We start from the raw sequence: 22,308 nt of genomic DNA, 5'->3' as shown, positions 1-22,308 counted from the left end.
TCCACACTATTCAAAGTCCTCCCGTTAGCCCTATACTCGACACATCTGTTGCTCCTACCAAAGTGAATTACCTCACACTTCTCCGCATTAAATTCCATCCGCCACCTCTCGGCCCAGCTCTGCAACCTATCTAAGTCTCCCTGCAGACTATGACACCCTTCCTCACAATCTACCACACCTCCAACTTTGGTGTCATCAGCAAATTTACTAATCCACCCAACTATACCCTCATCCAGATCATTAATAAAAATTACAAACAACAGTGGCCCCAAAACAGATCCCTGAGGCACACCACTCGTAACTGCACTCCATGATGAATATTTACCATCCACCACCACCCTCTGTCTCCTATCTGATAGCCAATTCCTGATCCAACTTCCTAGATTACCCACAATCCCATACATCTCTATTCGAATATTTGCAGATCCTATCCCTTATCACACCTTCCAATAACTCGTCAACCACTGACATCAAACTTAATGGCCTGTAATTTCCCAGATTTCTTTTGGAACCTTTTTTAAACAACAGAACATGAACCATCCTCCAATCATCTGGCACCTCCCCTGTGAATATTGACATTTTAAATATGTCAGCCAGGGCCCCTGCAAATTCAACACTGGCCTCCCTCAAGGTCTGTGGGAATATCCTGTCCGGTCCTGGGGATTTATCCATTCTGATTTGCCTCAAGACAGCCAGCACCACCTCCTCTTTAATCTGTAACGGTTCCATGACCTCCCTACCTGTTTGCCCAATTTCCGTAGACTCCATGCCCATTTCCTCAGTAAATGCGGATGCAAAAAACCCATTTAGTATCTCCCCCATTTCTTTTGGTTCCATACACAGTCTACCACTCTGGTCTTCAAGAGGACCAAATTTATCCCTCACTATCCTCTTGCTCCTAACATACCTACAGAAGCTCTTTGGATTTTCCTTCACTGTCTGCCAAAGCAACCTCATGCTTTCTTTTAGCCCTCCTGATTTCCCTCTTAAGTAGCTTCATGCATTTTTATACTCCAAGCAGTTGATCTGTTCCCTGCTGCCTGTACATTTCATACAACTCTCTCTTCCTCTTAATCAGTGTTACAATCTCCCTCGAGAACCAAAGTTCTTTATCCCTATTTACTTTGCCTTTAATCCTGACAGGAACATACAAACTCCCACTTTCCATTTACATCCTTACCAGAGAACAGCCTGTGCCAATCCACACTTCCCAGATCCCTTCTCATTTCATCAAATTTGGCCTTTTTCCAGTTCAGAACTTCAGCCCGAGGACCAGATCTATCCTTATCCATGATCAGGTTGAAACTAATAGCATTATGATCACTGATCCAAAGTGTACCCTCACACTCACATCCATCACCTGCCCTAACTCATTTCCCAATAGGAGATCCAGTATCACATCCTCTCTAGTTGGCACCTCCTATATACTGTTGAAAATTCTCCTGAACACATTTAACAAACTCTACCCCGTCTAGACCTTTAACAGTATGCAAATCCCAATCTATATGTGGAAAATCAAAATCCCCTACTATCACAACTTTCTGCTTCTTGCAGTTGTCAGCTATCTCTCTGCTGATTTGCTCCTCCAATTCTCGCTGACTACTGGGTGGTCTATAATGCAACCCAATTAATGTGGTTATGCCCTTCCTGTTTCTCAGCTCCACCCATAGGGCCTCTGTAGGCAAGCTCTCTAATCTATCCTGCCTGAATACTACTGTAACATTTTCCCCGACCGATAATGCTACTCCCTCTGCCTCTATCATGCCTGAAACATTAGAACCCTGGAACATTGAGCTGCTAGGCCTGCCCCTCCTGTAGCTAAGTTTCACTAATGGCTATAATGTCATATTTCCACGTGTCAATTCATGCCTTCAGCTCATCTACGTTCCCCACAAAACTCCTGGAACTAAAGGAGTTGTCAATGTTCTAGCCGGCCAGCACCTTTTGGAAGTGGATTGCCTTTATTTAAATCTGACCAGGGCTTCCACAAACAGCTGAAGCTGGGTTGCCTTTGGCCTTCCAGCATATTGACCACCACCCTGACAAAGTTTACTACCACGTGTAACGTTACCAATTTTGCAGTAGGATATAAACCAAAAGTTTGCCATTGTTGATTACATCAAATGTAATGGCCATATGACTTTTGAAGATGATTTTACCCCCTAAATATTTTGTTTCATGTTGGGCTGCATTTGCTAATGGTGAAATTTCACAGCAAATTTTGAAACTGGAGGTTTCTGCTTTATTCACAAAGAAGGTAAAAGTGCTCAAACAGCTCCTTCCAGCACTACATTAGATAAAATTGAAACAAGAAAAATCAATAAATAAAGCAAATTTGCCAGGTTGCGATCAGCACAGGTTGTAGTATGATCTTGAGGTTGTAGTATGCACTTGAAACATTGGAGTTTTTTTTCTTTAATAGTGAAGATAGTACAATAGTGAAGAAAAATGTGGCTCATACAAGCTCAGGTAATATTTTTGAAAAATAATTTAAAAAGATCATTTATAATCCTGTGAAATGAAGAAGAACTGGTACCATTCTGTTCCAGGTCAGAGATAATACTTGGCTGTTATGGAAAAACAGAAGAGTGTTAATACCAATGCTAATTAAGAATAGATTCAACAAAAACAACTTAATGGAGAAATCCAAATCACTGAAGATGTTTCTTAGAGGGTGTTAACCAAAAATAACCTACACACTAACATATAAACTGCCCTTCAAACTGAGGCAATTCTGAATATTGTACCAATTATTAAGCACTGTGAGCTGAAACTACTGATACATTCTGTAATTTAAAAATACACCCAAGAATAAGTGATACAAAACAATATTAAACAGCATTAAGTTTAAATTACCATGCTAGTTTTAATCATCTAAGTAATTAAGTAATTAAGGATAAACTTGCCTGGAACGTGTGATTACACTAATATAACATTAAAAAACTCTTGCATAGATGGAATTTACTATTAGCTCAAAATTTCATTGTCACTGACTAGCAAAATACATTTCTCTTTCAGATTATCAGCTGTTATTTCACATTCATAAGCAAGTGTTCCTGTTCTGTTTAGTGTCATACAAAAATTTGGCTATAAAAGGTTGAAAATATCAAGACAATGACAACAGGAGCCCACTAATTATGGTAATGGATAAGCAATTTAGAAATCTTAGCAGTGAAAGTTCATTGTAAAAATCCAAGTGGTTCACTTAAATCCATCAGAAACGAAAGAGCCATCCTAGCCAACTTGACCTCATACAATTCCTCCCAAATTATATGCTTACAGGTTACATTGTTTGCTAGACAGTTTGTTTCCAGAGAATAGTGGATCAATAGAACAAGTTATCAATAGTGTGAACATTGGCTCAGTGCAATCCTTCAAGAGATGGATTCATTTATAGTTGAAGATCCTCTCATTCGGGAGGTAACAATGCAAAATTGCAATGGAGTTCTAACGCATTGAATATATACATCTTTGTAATATTAATTAGGGTCAATGTTATCTGCTAGCCCAGCAGAATCAGAATAGAATTTTCTAAATTCTATGTTCCCACCAGCTGCCAAGCTTAAGTTTTACTTGGATTTTCATCTCTCTTGGAAGATTAATGTGGGGAAGGGAGGAGAGTCGCCATCATGATGAATAGGGCAATCACAACTATATGGGACAGGTGAGATGAACTAGCAGGTCTTTTCAGTGTATTATAAGGTTGATTTGTAATGCTGTCAGAGCAACAGCCTTGCCAATATTGCCCATATCCCAAAAACAAATATAAAAAGAAGATAGGCAACCACTAAGCATTGTTATAAGTGTTCCAAATATCAGTTTTTAAAACATGGATTAAACAAATACTTTAAAACTAATGGGAAACTTATCTGGGAATAAGGAACCTCTTCGCTTTACAGCACTGGAGAATTTTTTTTAATATTGTACAACTCCAGACAACATCACACTTAACTATTAATTGGAAATACAATCCATTTAAACATGTACTAGAAAGCAACAAATTTAATCAGTTGGTTATTAAGGAATATTTTTATTTAAAATCTTATAGCTGTTGAAGATAATTTGCTGCACATTTAATAGTATCTTTATGCTGAATAAATCATCTTGGTCATGATTCAAGTTAATCTGCAAGGTGTGTGTTATTTATTGACAAAATGGAAAATAACAATATATTGCAGAGGAGTCACACGGACTCAAACATTAACTCTATCTTCTCTCTCCACAGATGCTGCCTGACTTGCTGTGTTTTTCCAGCATTTTTTGTTTTTGTAATCTATCATTTGTTGAATATTACTAAGACTTTTTTGCACTGAACTCTTATCTATTCAAGGCAAATTGGGTCACAATTTACTAATTTATTTCCTATAAAAAATATAATACTTCAGCAAGTGACCTATATATATTGAGCATTTCTTCAAAGGGTACGTAAAGCTTCCACCCATGTTGTAATACTGTATACTGTACCAACGAAGGTCATCTTGAAGCACTAAACAGAAAGAACTTTAAATGTAAATCATGTTTGCAACAAAAAAAACAGAAAAGTTTATTTCAACAGAATAATCTACATGAAAAAATTCAGCTTTTTCCATAGAAACAAATTACAATATATATGCATTATGTTGCATGAAAATGTTACGTCATTGTAAATTTCAAATTGATACATTAATTAGCATCTAATCCATTATTTCTTATATACTACCTTTAATATAAAGGGGAATGAGGCCAACAGCTGGTTCCATCACTCTTCAACTTCCAGAGAAGTATTCACTTAAGTATAAAGAAAAATAAGGGTGCTAAATAAAATGTATTTTGTAATAAGTGATATTTTACTAAGAGCAGACAAATAATACAGTAAAATTATCTAAGATAAAACATGTTATATGATGCAATATCTTTTAAACACATGACAGTAAAACACAACTGTTTACTCTTGTCACCTTACAGTACGAACAAAAAGACCAATTCAACGTTAGACAAATACAAAGCCAAACCATTTTAGGGGACTTGGTCACATCAATCCCTCACAAACATATTTGCACTTATTCAAATAGCCTTAGTTAATTATTTTAACGTTCAAATATACAAATGACTATGATCCTTACCACATTGTGAAGAGGTTATGTTAGTCCATTTCAAACCCAACCATCCAGTATGGCAGGGAAACACCTAGAAAAGAAACTGTCAAAAGATGTAAGCAGTAACTTGTAATTTCAACATTGCCAACACGTTCAAGTCTGTATACTTTTAAAAATGCATTCATGAAATAAACATCATTTAATCAGAAAAAAGTTTCTCCTTCCACCGTCCAACATTTATGTCCCAATTTCAGTTTACGTTTCTTTTGAGCAACATACATTACACTGGTCCTTTGTTCCTGTTAAATGGTCGTCAAAAGGGAAAACAAAATAACGTTAAATGGCAACAACTTGACCCTACATTTTGAGCGAAGATGATGCACTTTGTGCACACCTGGAGCAGAATTCAATCGAAACGTGGCCCTGATCCACATGCAGACAAACTCCTCCCGTGGCGCTTTCCTCCTCTTCTGATTTCATCCGCTTCCCGGGAATCGCGTAGTCGTGATCCTGACCTTGGGTGTCTCTGCAAAGGGACGAGCTCAGCTTCATACCGTCCAGGCCACTCAACCTGTTCAATAGCCGCGCCAGGCTACTCTGGTTGGCGAGCACGGCTCGCAGGTAACGGGCCTCTCCCTGCAACTCGTCCACCTTCCGGCTCAGCCTCTGGTTCTCGGACCGAAGCTCCTGGTTCTCGGCTTGTAAGCCACTGGCGCGCAGCTCCAGGCCGCTCACATACTCTTTCTTCTTCAGCCGGTTTAAGCGGGCTGCCGTCGCCGCAGCGTTCCTGTTCCTCGCGGGTAAACTGTGGCGGGATGGCTGGCCCTGGAGGCCGGGAACTGCCGCATCCGGGGGCCCCGAACCGAGGACCGTCTCACGCCCACTGGATCCCACACAGTGGCTACGTTCCGGCGTTGGCGGCCTCAGTGCGACATCGTTAAAGCTGGGAAATGCCAGGTCACCGTCCTCGAGTTCAACCAAGTCGAAGTCCCAAAGGTCGAGATCTGTACCCCCAAAAAATAGCAGGTCCTTTTCCGACTGATTAATGTGGGAAGTCGCCGGGTTCCGGGCCTCACTCTGATCTTCAGACATGGCCGCCACCGGTTAAGCCTCCGTAACCGGCCACGAGCTTGAAAACCGTTAAGTGCCACCCGCATGCAAAGTCTTCAAGGAGCCAGCGGAACCGGAAATCACTACAACAACACAGTGCATTTAGACAGCGTCTGAAATCAGGGAGATGGAGAGGGGACTGGAGGGATTTCTGTGCCCGTTGTGCACTACAGGGCTGAGGTGCCTTATAGACCCCGATAATCACATTTTGATTCGACTCGTCTTAAGTTTCCTTTGTACTTTTTGTTTCCATTCGCGCTGTTCCCCCTCTTGGGGAGCTGCCCCGTTTTTCTTTGTCCGAACGTAATTTAAGTTTGTTTACTTGGTTTGACCCGCAAGAACTGGAGGGATCAGGTAGAGAGAGAGAGTCGGGGAACTGAAGATTGGAGCTCAAGAAGATTTGATTTACCATTGTCATATGGATCGGGATACAGTGAAAAGTATTGTTTCTTGTACGCTACACAGACAAAGCATAGAGTACATGGGCAGAAGGAAATATAGTGCAGTATATAGTGTTACAATCATAGTTAAGGATAGAGAAAGATCATTTTAATATCTGCTAGGCGATGGCAGCAGGGAAGAAGCCGTTCTTGGGTGGATTGGTGCGTGATCACAGAAATTTGTATTCACCAGCAGAAAAAGGTGGAATAGAGAATGTCCCGCGTGCTTGGGATTCTTAATTATGCTGGCTACTTTTCCAAGGCAGCAGGAAGTGTAGATGAAGTTAATGGATGGGAGGCTGGTTTGAGTGAGAGTCTGGGCTACATTTGCAATCCTTTGTAGTTTCCCAAGGTCTTGGTCAGAACAGGAGCCATACCAATCTAGAACGGATGCTTTCTATGGTGCATTTACAAAAACTGGTGAAAGTCATAACAGACATGTTGAATTTCCTCAGCCTCATGAGAAAGCAGAGGCATTGGTAGGCTTTCTTGATGATAGCATCAGCTTGGAGGGACCAGGACAGGTTCTCGACCATTTCCACTTCATCACTGTTGATGTAGACAGGGGCATGTTCTCCAGGGGAAGACTTAATAGGGAGATTGCAGGAACAGAGGAGAGGAAGGAATTTGGGGGGAGATGGGACTTGGGGGGAGGGGAGGGGAGGGGTGGTGGTGAAGAAATTGAGATGTGTAGGCTCAGAAAGAAGGGGAGAGAATGAGATTTCAATGATAGGTTGATAAATAAGGATTGGGAATGGGAGGGAGAGAATGGATCCTCAGAAAGTCAAACTGGAGAAAGGTTTGTGTGGACCCCAACATCCTGCAGAGCCAGGAGCATTAGCAGTAAGGTAATACACTGAATTTTGTCCCTTTATTTCTAAGTCCTTATTAAGAACATAGATTGTAAATTGCTGATACCCCACCACTGGTTCTTGTGGTACCTGATCATTAACAATCTGCCAAACTGAAAATGGTCCATTTATTCCTTCTGTCATTCTTCTATCTTTTAGCTAACTCTCTATTTGATTTAATTATTTCTATTTGTTTAGTTAAACTTGTTAAATAAAGTTCATTTCAATAAAGGATTCCTAGTTGGTCAATACGCAGGGGCTGAGGTGTGTTATAGACCCTGATAATCACATTTTGATTTAATGTTTTAAGTTTCCTTTGGATTTTGGTTTCTGTTCGGGCCATCCCCCCCTTCCTTTTTGGGGGGCTGCCCCTCTTAATTTGTCCCGAAGTTAATTTTAGTTTGTTTACTCATTGGGCTGTCGAAAGAACTTCCTATTTGGTCAATAGAATCACACCTGGAGTGAATCCTGCAGAGTGCTAAGTAGTCATTACTTCAAGCAACCAGATAGATGTGGCAGCTGCAGAATATCATAGAAAATGAAAGTGCACACCAATACATCCTTGGACCCATCTGCAACCTGATTGGCTTTCACCTTCAATAGCTCGGACCATCAGGTTTCTATTCACAACCTGTTTAACCATAGAAATTTGACTGAGCAGTTGATTGTAGTTCCTCAGCTCTAGTTGCTAACTCTCGTTGGGGAAGATGGTGGTATACTACTAATGACTAAGCCCAAGCTAAAGCTCTAGGGGCAAGGGTTCAAATCCCACCATGGCAGCTAATGGAATTTAAATTTAATTAAATCGATTGTTGTAAAAATCCATCTAGTTCACAAGGAAACCTTCTGATCCTTATCTGGTCCACATCTGTGCATGGTGTCTGCAGCTCAGAGAAACTTAACTCAGTTGTCAAACTGGAGTCCAAGCATAGAAATTACAGGGCATCAGGAAAGAGGATAGTCACCGAGATGCTTTGTTCCAGGTAGCAATCACACAGCTTTAAGTTAAGTAAAACTTTAGAGTTGGTCTCTGGAACATTTGTTTCAGCCCCTGCGCTACTAATCAAATAACATTACCACTATGCTGCTGTTTCTCTGGAACTTGCATGGCCTGTGTTGCTCTCCTGCTGCTAAGACTAAAGTTATTTCCTTGAAGCTGAAAAAGAGGGAGGATCCAATCTTGTTGGTCTACATTGGAACCAGAAACCTGGAGGTAGACCGAGGAATGATTTTCAGCTGAGAGGACTTGGGAAGTAATTATTCAAATTTTAAAAAGCTGGATTGTAACATGAGCTGTGCACCATTGGACATTGCAAAAACAGGCCAGAATGTTAAATGTGTGACTGAAATTGTGGGGAGCTGCCCCCTTTTTCTTTGTCCGAATGTAATTTAAGTTTGTTTGCTTGGTTCGGCCCACCCAAAAGAACGACTGAAATTGTGAAGAGGTTTTCAGTTCATTGGTCACGAGCATCAATAGTGGGAAAAGATAACTGTCCATTGGGATAGGCTCCACATAAACTAGGCTGGGACCAGTGTCAAGGAAATGGCAGAGTCCTTGAACAAATACTGTTCATGGCAAAAGACTTGTAAAACATTCCAAAAATAATGGATTAAGTGTCAAGGAGACCAAGGATCAAGTAAAAATGAGGAACTTGAGGAAATCGATAGACTAGAGCTGAAGAAATTAATCGGATTAAGTGAGAAAAAATTCCTGATGACCTGCATCCTAGGGTTTATTTGGGAAGGTAACAAATGTCACTGTTTTATCATAGAAGGTAGATAGGGAGGAAAAAAGGGAACTACAAACTTATTAGCCTTACAGAATAATGATAAATGGACACTTGGATAATAATGCTCTAGGCATAATCAGTGTGCTAACCCCCATGAGGTCCATGGGGAAATCAGTGATTGATTTCCCTGTGGGGCTCAGAGTATGAGCTACCCTTGAAACAGGTAGTGGTTTGCCGAGTTGAAACTCATTCCTGAGCCTTTTTATAAGGCAGGGACCAGTCTGTATACTGTGGTAGTGGTTTTCCTTTGCATTCTGTAATAAACAATGTACGCTTCCAGTCAGGATTCCTGAATCACTACAGTCAGCATGGATTCGTGAATGGGAAATCACGTTTGACAAACCTTTAAGTTTTTTGAGGATGTTCCTAACAGTTTTGGTGGATGTAATACACTTGGATTTTGATGGGTTTTTTTTATAAAATCCCCCACAGGGGATTAAAACAAATGGAACAAGAGCTAATAGACTGACATGAGTTAAGGATTGGTTAACAGGCAGAAAACATATGCAGCAAAGTAGACAGTAGCAGCAGCCTTGGAAAGCAAAGCATTAGTAATGTGGGAGAAATTCAAATGACAATGTATTGTGAGACATGGATATCACCAGCAAATCCCTGGAGGAGTTGATCGTGAAGAAATTCAGGGCTGCGATAATTTTGATGACCACTGTCAATGCCCCTCTTGGAAGGTCTGCTTCCCAAAGGCTTTCATGGCTTACCATGAAAGCTCATGTCTCCCAAAAAACTGTTGATCTGGCAAGCCAGCAAACTCATCCACTATCTGTATACCACTTGCTGGGAGTTTCACCTCCTTTGAACTGCTGCTCTGTGTTTCATTGTCTTGGTGTGGAGATGCCAGTGTTGGACTGGGGTGAACACAGTAAGAAGTCTCTCAACACCAGGTTAAAGTCCAACAGGTTTATTTGTAGCAAATGCCAGTAGCTTTCGGAACTGGCTGTTCCCTCGTCAGGTAGTTGGGAGTTCTGATCACAAACGGGGCATATAAAGACACAAACTCAATTTACAAGATAATGGTTGGAATGCAAGTCTTTACAGCTAATCAAGTCGTGAGTAGCGAGCATTAAGCACAGGTTAAACAGATGTGTATTGCTTCCGTACAGGAAAGTTAGTGACATTATGCAAGTGCAGGCAAGTTGTGGGGGTTACAGATAGTGTGACATGAACCCAAGATCCTGGTTGAGGCCACCCTCGTGTGCGGAACTTGGCTATCAGTCTCTGCTCAGCAACACTGTGCGGTCCTGTGTCGTGAAGGCCGCCTTGGAGAATGCTTTCCATTGTTTGCTGGAGCAGAGAGAGAGAGCTAAGATTTTACCTGTTAAAAACCTGTTTAAAATAAGTTTAAAGCACTTTACTCTTTGTAGAACTGTTTAAAGCATTTATTTATTGTATTTACTGCTTTGAGAATTCTGAGGGTGTGGTGAAAAGGCATTTGTGGACCAGCCTGCTTTAATTATCAAGGGGCCACACGGTGAAGCCTTCCATTGTTTGCTGGAGCAGAGAGAGAGAGCTAAGATTTTACCTGTTAAAAACCTGTTTAAAATAAGTTTAAAGCACTTTACTCTTTGTAGAACTGTTTAAAGCATTTATTTATTGTATTTACTGCTTTAAGAATTCTGAGGGTGTGGTGAAAAGGCATTTGTGGACCAGCCTGCTTTAAATCAGCGCCAGGTTTAAAAGGAGGCCTGGTGTAGACAGCGGGCAGCGTCTGAGCGGGCAGCGGAGTGAGTGGGAAGCAGAGTGAGTTAATAGGGCTTAATATCAAAAAGGGCTTGAAGGAAAAAGGCCAGGTGAGTTTGTTTGAAAAAAAAACAAGGAAAAAAAAATTTTTTCAAAACTACTACAGCAAGAAACAAGGAAAAAAATTTTTTCCCCATAAAAAATTACAGTGAATAATGGAGGGGCATGCGATGTGTGGTTTCTGTATGATGTGGGAACTGGCGGACCCCAGGGTCCTTCCCAGTGACCATGTCTGCAGTAAGTGCAGGTTGCTGGAGGAGCTCCAGCTCAAGGTGGATGAGCTGGCCTCTGAGCTACAGACACTGAGGCTCATCAGGGGGAGAGAGGGTGCCCCTAGACTGGCTAAATCTAAGGGTCAGGGACAAAAGGGGGCTGCTGGGAGGAGGAAGGGGGGTGAGGAGCGGAGGCCTCAGCCTCTTAATCTGCATAACAGGTTTGAGGTTCTTGCTTCCAGTCTGGAAGAGGACGAGGCAGGTGAGGTTGGTGAGCAAACTGCACACGGTACAGTGATGCAGCAGGACATAGGCAAAGAGAAGGGGAAAAGGAACGTAGTAGTGATTGGAGATAGTGGGGTGAAGAGTATTGACACTGTCCTTTGTCACAATGACAAAGTGCACAGAAGGGTGTGTTGTCTGCCTGGTGCTCGGGTACAGGATGTCGCAGCTGGGCTGCAGAGGAACCTGGAGTGGGAGGGTGAGAACCCGGTCGTTGTAGTACATGTGGGTGCCGGCGATGTAGGCAAAGTGCGGACTGAGGATCTGGGGAGGGAGTATGAGAAGCTGGGAATGGAATTAAAAAGTAGAACCGACAAGGTGGTCGTCTCTGGGCTACTGCCTGAACTGAGTGCAGACGGGCGTAGGGTTGACAGGATAAAGGAAGTGAATGGGTGGCTCAGGGATTGGTGTGGGAGGAATGGGTTCGAATTTATGGGGCATTGGCACCAGTATTGGGGTAGGTGGGACTTGTTCGGGCAGGATGGGGTTGGTCTGAATCGTGCTGGGACCAGAGTGTTGGCGAATCGAGTAAAGAGGACTGTAGACAGGGCTTTAAACTAATTAGGGGGGGGGGAGGGTGCGAGGGTAGGTGACGCTACGAGGTCTAAAGTTAAGGATAGGGTACAGGTAAGGGAAGAGGCCAAGGATGTCCCAATTGGTGGCGTTATGGCAAATAGGGTCCAGGTGAAGGCTGGGATGAAAGCGCTTTATCTGAATGCACGAAGCATTCGGAATAAAGTGGATGAGCTGGTGGCGCAGATCGACACAAATGGATACGATCTGGTGGCCATTACAGAGACGTGGCTGCAAGGTGACAGGGACTGGGAGATGAATGTACAGGGCTATCAAGTGTTTAGGAAGGATAGGCAGGAGGAAAGAGGGGGTGGCGTAGCTCTGCTGATTAAGGATAGTATCAAGGTGGTAGCAAGGGATGATATCGGAGCCAAAGAGCAGAACGTGGAATCGTTGTGGGTGGAGATTAGGAACAGCAAAGGGAGGAAGACGCTGGTGGGTGTCGTCTATAGGCCCCCGAATAATGATCTGGAGGTGGGGCGGGCTGTTAACACGCAAATAAGTGCGGCGTGCAGGAATGGGACGGCAGTAGTTATGGGAGATTTCAATCTGCATATTGATTGGTCGACCCATGTTGGACAAGGTGGGCTCAAGGAGGAGTTCTTGGAATGCTGCCGGGATAATTTCCTTGAACAGTGTGTGTTGGAGCCGACGAGGGAGCGAGCTATCTTGGATCTGGTGCTATGTAATGAGGCGGGTAGAATTAGGGACCTTGCGGTGAAGGATCCTCTTGGAGAGAGTGATCATTGTATGGTGGAGTTTCTGGTGCAGATGGAGGAGGAGAAAGTGGGTTCCCGGACACGCGTCCTTTGTTTGAATAGAGGGGAGTATGGTAGGATGAGAGAAGAATTGGCGAATGTGGACTGGGGAGTGCGTTGGAAGGTAGGTCTGCTGAGGAGCAGTGGAGGATCTTTAAGGAGATCTTTCTTGGTGCTCAGCAGAAATTTATTCCGATGGTTAAAAAGGACAGTAGGAAGAGAGGTAATAAGCCGTGGATAACGAAGGAGGTGAAGGAAAGTGTTAAATTAAAAGCGGAGGAATTTAGAGTAGCTAAGAGCAGTGGGCGAGAAGAGGATTGGGAAAGGTTTAAATGTCAACAAAGATTGACAAAGAAGTTGATAAAGGAGGGTAGGAGAAGCTATGAGGCTGGGCTAGCACTTAATATAAAAAAGGATAGCAAGAGTTTTTATACATGTATAAAAAGGAAGAGGCTGGCTAGGGTGAACGTTGGTCCTTTAGAGGATGAGAAAGGGGAGCTAGTGGTAGGGGATGGGGATATGGCTAAGGTCTTGAATAACTTTTTTGTTTCTGTCTTCACGGAGGAGGACGTGAATAATTTGCTGGGTGTTAGCGATGGAAAGGTGGTAGGAATAGAGGGTCTTAATGACATTACTGTTACTAGAGAGGTGGTGCTCGACAGACTGGAGGGGCTGATTGTGGACAAGTCCCCAGGACCGGATGGAATGCATCCGAGGGTTCTGAAAGAAATGGCGGAGGTTATAGTGGATGCCTTGGTGGTTATTTTCCAGACGTCGCTGGATTCCGGGGAAGTGCCGGAAGATTGGAAAACGGCTAATGTTACGCCGTTGTTTAAGAAGGGTGCCAGGCAAAAGGCAGGGAGTTATAGGCCGGTTAGTTTAACGTCTGTGGTAGGTAAAATGTTAGAATCCGTCATTAAGGAGGAAATTGCGAGGCATCTTGAAGGGAATTGCTTGATAGGGCGGACGCAACACGGTTTCATTAAAGGGAAGTCGTGTCTGACAAATTTACTGGAGTTCTATGAGGATGTGTCTAGGGCAGTGGATAGAGGAGAGCCGGTGGATGTGGTCTTTCTGGATTTTCAGAAGGCGTTTGACAAGGTACCTCACAAGAGGTTATTGCAGAAGGTCAGGGGACATGGAGTTGGGGGTAGGGTGTTAGCGTGGATAGAGGATTGGTTGTCAAATAGGAGGCAGAGAGTCGGGGTCAATGGGTGCTATTCGGATTGGCGGTTGGTGACTAGTGGGGTGCCCCAGGGGTCGGTGCTGGGGCCTCAGCTATTTGCCATTTATATAGATGATCTGGAGGAGGGAACCGAGTGCAGGGTGTCGAAATTTGCGGATGACACCAAGATTGGGGGAAAGGCAAATTGTGCGGAGGGTGTGGAGAGTCTGCAGAAGGATCTAGATAGGCTGGGCGAATGGGCCAGGAAATGGCAAATGGAATTTAATGTTGGCAAGTGTGAGGTGGTCCACTTTGGTAGGAATAATGGTAGGAAGGACTAAACTCGTTAGAGTTTAGAAGAATGAGGGGAGATCTCATTGAGACATATAAGATGATGAGTGGGATGGATAGGGTAGAGGTGGAGAGGCTCTTCCCACTCAGAGGACAGTAGGGCTAGAGGGCACAGCCTCAAGATAAAGGGGGGGTGGTTTAGAACAGAGTTGAGGAGGAACTTCTTCACTCAAAGGGTGGTGAATCTCTGGAATTCTCTGCCCGTTGAAGTGGTGGAGGCTGCCTCGCTAAATATTTTTAAGAAGCGGGTTGATGGGTTCTTGATAAGAGAGGGGATTAAGGGTTATGGGGAGAGGGCGGGAAAGTGGAACTGAGCCACAACAGATCAGCCATGATCTTACTGAATGGCGGGGCAGGCTCGAAGGGCTAGATGGCCTACTCCTGCTCCTATTTCTTATGTTCTTATGTTCTTATTTACCCAAAGATCAGAGGCTGAATGCCTGTGACTGCTGAAGAGTTCCCCAAAAGGAAGAGAACAAGCATGTTCTACACCATGTCGTCACATAATGATTCTAAGGGTGCTATATAAGTGAGCCAAGATTAGATTAATTCAGGATCTTCTGAATGATATGACAGAACAAGGAGAGAAACTGCTGTTGGGAATCTCCAACCTATAATCAAATAGAGTGAAACCAAATTTCTAGTTGACAACAGTGGAGGGAAGTTGTGGGATGGTTAGTTATGACAAAAATTGCTTGGCAGCCTAGGATAATGCATCATGGTCATAGACATTGTTTGCAGTTTTCATCAAGATCATTTTGATGGCAAAGGGTGAATCCTGATTGATTGATTGGCTCGAATAGGGGGGAAATGAGCTTGTTTCTGGGAAGTTTCCCTCCTTTGTTTCTAAAATTGAGAGCACCCCGGCTTGCTTCCCTCTGCTCCCAATTCCAATCTCCCTCCTGTCCCACAACATAGAAACACAAGTACTGATCCAGGCATTTACAGCCAATTCCTGATTATGGGCAGAATCATCCCAGAAATCATGACTCACAGTTTGGTATGGCTCTTGTTCTGACCAAGACCACAAGAAACTATAAAGGGTTGTGAACATAGCCCAGTCTATCATGCAAACCAGCCTCCCATTCACTGATTCCGACTACACTTCTCGCTGCCTTGGAAAAGTAGCCAGCATAATCAAGGTCCCCACATATCCTGGACATACTCCCTTTCACCTTCTTCCATTAGGGAAAAAGCTACAAAAGTCTGAGAACAGGTACCAACTGATGCAAGAACAGCTCCTTTCCTGTTACTATCAGACTTTAGACTGGACCTACCTATATTAAGTTGATCTTTCTCTACACCCTGTGATTACAGCACTATGGTCTGCATTTTTTTTCCTTCTGCTTTATGTACGCTGACTGGTATGTTCTGGCTGTATCACAATACTTTTCACTGTATCCTAATACATGTGACAATAAATCATATCAATGGCCTATTTTGGGCAGGTAAAATAGCATTTTGACCTGCCCACAGTGGCAGTTTAAAACACGCACAGGCACAAGGTTCATGTTGACTCACTGGCAGGCAGCCCCTGATTTGCTTGCCTTCATCATCATCCAGCTAAATGCGAGGTGATGCATTTTGGAAGAAATAATATGGGGGGAGTTGCACGATAAATGGTAGGCCTATTAAGAATATAGAAATGCAGAGGGACCTGTGGGGTGCAAGTACACAAGTCCTTGAAGGTGGCAGTACAGGTGGAGAAGGTGGTGAAGAAGGCCTATGATATACTTGCCTTTTTAGGAAGGAGTACAGAGTATAAAAGCTGGCAGCTTAATGTTGCAGTTGTATAGCATGTTGGTTTGCCCGCATTTGGAGTACTGTGTCCAGTTCTGATCGCCTTACTACTGGAAGGACTGGAGACGCTAGAAAGAGTGCAGAGGAGGTTTACCAGAATGATGCCTGGTATGGCAGGACTGAGCTATGAGAAGCGATTGGGCAAACTGGGGCTGTTCTCCTTAGAAAGATGGAGAATGAGGGGAGATCTAATAGAGGTGTATAAGATTATGAAGAGTTTAGATAGTGAACAGAGGTAAGCTTTTTCCTAGGTTGGATACAAAAATTACAAGGAGCCACAGGCTGAGGGTGGGTGTTTTTTTTGGGGGGGGGGGGGGGGGTATAGTTCAGATGTTAGAGGGAGGTTTTTCACAGAGGGTGGTGGGGGCCTGGAATGTACTGCCAAATAGGGTGGTGGAGGCAGGCACACTAGAGTTGTTTAAGGCTTACTTAGGTAGGCATGTGAGCAGATTAGAGATGGAGGGATACAGGAGACTGTTCTAAATAAAGATCAAGAGCCTTGGGACGTCCCTGGGAATCAATTGATTCCTATGGACCTTCCAACATATTTCATAGCTCACTTGTCTTACTTCTGCGCTTCTGGGGATTCCGTAAATGTCTAAGTTTTGCGTGTTTATTGATGTCTTTTCTTTTACTTCACAGGTGATTCGGTCTGCCTTGTTGTCCAACAAGTCCAACATACACACGGTGGGTCATGTGAGGGCTGCTCTTGGATGTTGCTTCAAGAGTTGCTTAGTGCTTCACGTCATTAGTGTATGCTTAAACTGGACCACCTGACAGGCAACATGACAACTCAGTGACTGTTTGCTGTGCAGATACATGGATTTGGGCTCGTGGCCACAGGAGTTTGCACATTCTCCCCGTGATTGTGTGGGTTTTCTCCAGGTGCTCCGGTTTCCTCCCACACCCCAAAAACGTGCTCTTAAGCTGGTTGGTGTAACAAATTGTCCCTAAATTAGTCTTCCCTCATTCTTCCCCAATAGGCGTAGACAAAGGTCATAGGTAGAGGAGGGCACTCAGTGTTGAAATGGCAGCACAGGCTTGTTGGGCCAAAGGGCCTGTTTCCCATACTGGATTGTTCTTTGTTCTTGTTCACCTAAGCACTTCAATAATCAAGGTGCAAAATTTAAAGGTCACCTTTCTCACACATTTCAAATCACGGTTATCAAATCTAGGAAGCAGTGTCTTGGGGATCTCTTCCCTTCATGGAAACCCATGCCCTGCCACTATAAGGTAGTCACAGAGAAACTGCTGTGCAATCTTACCTGTGACTGTATTCTCCCCACAAAGCATGGACTGCTCCACCTTGAGTGCACTCACTCAGCCCCAAGCTCCCCTCAGAGCTCTGCTCACCAGGTGCTTACCACACCACAGTGGGAGTTGGATTTGGTAGGGGTATGATTCCAGGGTATGCAAATATATGATAATGACATTCCTGACACTGAAGGGCAGGAATCATGGTGGTTTCCTGGGGGGAGGGGGGGGGGAAGAAAGAGGGGTGATCACCATATGACAACCAATTCCCAGGCAATGCTCATGTAAAAAAAACTCAACACTTGTTTGTATCTTTATTAGTACAAGAATATTTCTAACCAACAGTCTGTGATGATGCATTTTCAACCGATCACGAAGAAGGTTTAAACCTTTTCTTCATTTATTAATACTTTCCTAAGTTGATAAAAAGCTTGAGAATTGTTCAAGAATGTTGTATTACTTAGAAAATACAATCACTGCATAGATTTTGTCCCATTGATATTTAGGTTCATAGTATATAAACATGGTAAAATCCTTCTCTCCCCCAAGTCAATTAATAAAGTTCACATTGTCTCTATACAAAATGAAAAATTGGTTTGTTAGTTCAATAGTTTGCAGCATCAATGTAATAATTAATTGGCTTCAGACTGAAGTTAATTTGAATCTTCAATATTGAAGTCAATTCAAACTGAATTATACACCAGCATTGTAAATTTTATTTTTACATAGCATAATAGCTTTGGCTTTTTGTTTAAAAATGGTCACAAACAAAAACACTTCTTTTGCATTACCAGAAAAAGTATGTACCAACAGTTTTGGTTGTACAAGTTTGCAAAATGACTTTTGCCAGTTTTATAAACTGTTTAGTTTAGTTTCCTGACATTTTGCTAAGCATCAACATTCTCAAAGGAAGCACATCCTCGATCCAAATATTTGGATGGTTAATCATTTTATCCCATAGAGATATTTCTTCTTCTGTAGAATCCATCCAGTTCACTGCGAGTCCATAACTTTTACCTATGAAGAAAGGTTAAGTGATAATACAGTTTAACCATGTTTAAAAATCACTTCTTGGCCTTTTGGCTAAGATTAAGTGTAGTATTGACATGCTGTGCTTGGTTGAAGTCACTAGGTTACATTTCAGCTTCATTTGAAGCAATTTTTAAAAGCAGCATCTCAGCCTTTTGGCTAAGATACAAATAAGATCAAGCCTTGGAGGAGGAGCAATGCCTACTCCAATCAGCTTGGATCATGTAGATCGAGCCCATGACAGGAGTTGAGAGCCCTGTCTTGTCAGCTTGGATCAGGAATGTCTCAACTTGTTGAGACTCTGAATTGGACTTGATTGGATTGAATTGGAATAAAAACAAAAAAAAACATATCAATGGCAGCACTAAAAGATTATAGAGCTTATTACCCCACTTATTTTTAACAGCAATTGTAGAGCACTTGCATAGAATTCCTCCCATTGAGATCTTTACATGAAATAAATAAAAGCAAATGCCACTGGAAGGAGAAATATAATAGTAGCAGGCTATCAAAGTTTGAATTGGGAGAAAGATGGCAATGTAAAATAGCTTCAGTATGGAGGATTGTGGTGGCTAATCAAGGGACAAGATAGAATGGAAAGATTCAGGGTTAGCCGTGTCTCAGTTGGTAGTGCTTTTGCCTGAATCACAAGGTTCTGTTTTCAAGACCCATTCTAGGACTTGAGCACAAAAATCAATGCACACATCTTAAACAGGTTGAATACAAATCTGCAAATCCTTCCAGCACATCCATAGCAGGCAGTCAGTGGAGTGTGTGTCCTGGTCCATCATATGCTGGAAAGAATATTGTAGTCCCTCCCATCACTACCCATAGCTCCAGAGTACAACATGATGTAACATATATATAATGCCACAGCAACTCAGGACACACAATGTTCTCTCAAAAAGAGGTGTTATGGTTCAATGAGAAGGCCAGAGTTACAAAAGCAGAGAATATATTCAATGGAATTTAGTTGGAGATCATCATTAATACATGGTGAGAAAAGACTATGAAGCTCAAAAGTAGGAAAAGAATTGTTAAATCAACTCTGGTACATTGAAAACCACAAATCCAGGAAAAAATGCGAAGTATGGGATTGATGGCACAGAGAAAACGGGGATTGTAGCACGAACCTGCAGCAGGCTTGCAGAATTAGTCTGCAGTTTTTGAACCTGACTGGAGATTATCATCCAATTTTGAATATATTTTCACTGCAGCCAATATTTAAAGAGGTTACAAATTGCAATTTTATTTGTAGAGTTGTTTCAGGAATTCTCTTGCTCAAGGGTGTGAAATTGACAACAAGATTAATTACCAACCAATTGCAGTAGATTACTTTGAAATTCAATCTTTTTGGCCTCCATGTCTCAGAGGCTATTACCTGTGCCAAGGCCAATCCTTAGTCCTCCAAGAAAATGATTCAGCAGTTTGTCATGGTCCCAGACTGAAAGTTCTACACATGCATCCTTAAGATCTTCAGTCCTGAAGCCATCATAAACCATGGTGTGATTGAATACAGGATTTCTGTTCTTCTTCACAACTCGAGTCTTCTGACGACTTTTTCTGCTCATGTCTGGAAGAATGTAGCTTGCAGGACAAAAACAAAAATGCATTTACAGCTGACTCAAAAGTTTCTCCAATCTCAAACATCTAGGTTCACTGAGAAGAAAATAATTGGTTTTGCTACACATGTGCCCCTGAACACGAACAAGAACTTCAACTTTGTTATTGCAATGGCATGACCAAGTCAACAAGTTAAGCATTAAATAAAATTTGTGGTTCAGAGGTAAGATTTTGCTGCTAAGTAGTTAAATTAAATAAAAGGTAAAATTAAAGTAGTAAATATTTAAAACAAAAAATTGGAAACCTCAACAGAAAACATTGTAAAATATTTTGTTACATAATCCTGAATTATTCATACTTCCAATTATTGCCAAGGATTTGGGAAAATGAAAGGCTCAACTTGACAGGATGCTACTTTTTGCTCAGTCCTTCTGCTACAAAATTATGCTGACATTGCAAAGCTGCTCTGTCAGCTCACTAATTCAGTGTATTTTAACCATTACTCCAACTACTGGGTCTAGGACAGACCTGAGAATGTCTGGCAAAACCACTTTCCTAATGTGGATAGTCAGCTTGCATTTCTATAGAATCTATAATGTGGCAAAATGTGTGAAAGAGACTGGAGTTGAGAAAACAGTTACAGAAAATAACAATGCATAGATGCAATTCTTTCAAAAACTACCACTTTAGATGTAACAGGTAGAGAACTCAAAAGTCCATGATGGGAGGACTGAAGACTGTGACAATGAAGGACTGGACCAGGTAAGCTGAGACAAAGGGAAGGTACAAACTAACCACAGACATGAGTAAACAGTATAGATTAATACTGGGGAGCTGGACATTGCCTTTGACCTCTACACCCTTGTTCATATAGTCCAAGATCCCAAATGGTTTATTAACTGCTTTCCCAATCTGCTCTGCCATTTTCACAGATTTGTGCACATGTATTTTCAGGTTCTTCTGCTCCTACACCCACTTCAGAATTGTATTCTGTAATTTATAAGAGTATTCCTACCATAATATATTACCTCACATTTAATCATAGAATCTTAGAATCTCTACAGTACAGAAAGCGGCCATTTGGCCCACAGTGTGCACCAACCACAATCCCACCCAGGCCCTATCCCCATAACCCCATGCACTTACCCTACTAGTCCCCTTCACATTGGGGCAATTTACTAAGGCCAATCAACCTAACCTGCACATCTTTGAAGTATGAGAGGAAATTGGAGCACCCGGAGGAAAATCATACAGACATGGGAAAACTTGCGAATTTCGCAGTTACCAGAGGCTGGAATTCAATCTGGGACCCTGGCACGTGAGGCAGCAGTGCTAACTACTGTGCCACCTACATTTCTCTGTAATAAATTTAATGTGCCAATTTTCTGACATTCTACCAGCCAATGCTGTCATAAAGTTTATCACTATGCTCCTCACAGTTCACAAAACTTCAAGCTCTCTGTAATCTGCAAATTTTGAAATAGTACCCTGTACACCCTGGTCTAGATCATTAAAATAAAACAGATCAGTGGTCCTTATTGTGTTTTCCTACTGTTGAACATAAAACACACTAACCACTCAAATGAAATTGGTAAACTCAAATTTGGGTTCATAAGAACATAAGAAATAGGAGCAGGAGTAGGCCACCCAGCCCCTCGAGCCTGCCCCACCATTCAATAAGATCATGGCTGATTTGATACTGGTTCAGCTCCACTTACCCACCTGCTCCCCATAACCTTTAATTCCCTTATTGGTCAGAAATCTATCTACCTGTGACTTAATCACATTTAATGAGGTAGCCTCCACTGCTTCAAATGGGCAGAGAATTCCAAAGATTCACTACCCTCTGGGAGAAGTTCCTCCTCAACTCTGTGTTCTAAATTGACTCCCCCTTATTTTGAGGCTGTGCCCTCTAGTTTTATTTCCTTTCTAAGTGGAAATAATCTCTCTGCCTCTACCCTGTCTAGCCCCTTCATTATCTTGTATGTCTCTATAAGATCTCCTCTCAGCATTCTAAACTCCGAGTACAGGTCCAATCTACTCAATCTCCTCATAAGCTAACCTCATCTCTGGAATCAACCTGGTGAACCTTCTCTGTACTCCCTCCAATATATCCTTTTGCAACTAAGGGGACCAGAATTGCACACAGTACTCCAGTTGTGGCCTCACCAGTACCTTGTACAATTGCAGCAAGGCCTCCCTGCTTTTATACTCCATCCCCCTCGTGATAAAGGCCAACATTTCATTTGCCTTCTTGATCACCTGCTGCACCTGCAAACTGAGTTCTTGTGATTCATGCA

General features: G+C 42.4%; 2 protein-coding genes across 13 annotated transcripts in view; both read right to left on the bottom strand.

Moving 5' to 3' along the window:
* Positions 1-975: 975 nt before the first annotated feature.
* Positions 976-7,261, bottom strand: crebzf (CREB/ATF bZIP transcription factor). Of its 6 annotated transcripts, XR_013888037.1 has the most exons (5): positions 5,437-7,261; positions 5,103-5,178; positions 4,700-4,767; positions 4,394-4,486; positions 976-2,567 (listed from the first exon to the last, which is right to left on the bottom strand). XR_013888037.1 is itself a non-coding variant. In XM_080197059.1 (3 exons), the coding sequence occupies exons 1-2, from the start codon at positions 6,165-6,167 to the stop codon at positions 5,133-5,135; spliced, it is 777 nt and encodes a 258-aa protein (XP_080053185.1). In that variant the 5' UTR covers positions 6,168-7,261; the 3' UTR covers positions 976-4,767; positions 5,103-5,132. The 6 variants fall into 6 exon arrangements, 2 of the variants coding, with proteins under 2 accessions (XP_080053185.1, XP_080053186.1); XR_013888036.1 differs by having other exon boundaries at positions 4,394-4,767; XR_013888035.1 differs by having other exon boundaries at positions 976-4,486.
* A 10,442-nt stretch (positions 7,262-17,703) lies between these two features.
* sytl2a (synaptotagmin-like 2a) overlaps positions 17,704-22,308 on the bottom strand; it is a 126,261-nt gene continuing 121,656 nt past the window's right edge. For all 7 annotated transcript variants that reach the window (XM_080197053.1, XM_080197051.1, XM_080197052.1 and 4 more), the window contains 2 exons: positions 19,827-20,032; positions 17,704-18,433 (listed from right to left, as the gene is read on the bottom strand). In XM_080197053.1, the coding sequence (XP_080053179.1) occupies positions 18,285-18,433; positions 19,827-20,032 (355 nt within the window). In that variant the 3' untranslated portion in view covers positions 17,704-18,284. The remainder of the gene's footprint in view (positions 18,434-19,826; positions 20,033-22,308) is intronic.

This window comes from Carcharhinus amblyrhynchos, chromosome 10 (assembly GCF_965287045.1).
Source record: "Carcharhinus amblyrhynchos chromosome 10, sCarAmb.v2.hapA, whole genome shotgun sequence".
NCBI lineage: Eukaryota > Metazoa > Chordata > Chondrichthyes > Carcharhiniformes > Carcharhinidae > Carcharhinus > Carcharhinus amblyrhynchos.
The sequence above is the reverse complement of the archived record's forward strand: the minus strand, read 5'-3'. Positions and strand labels throughout refer to the sequence as shown.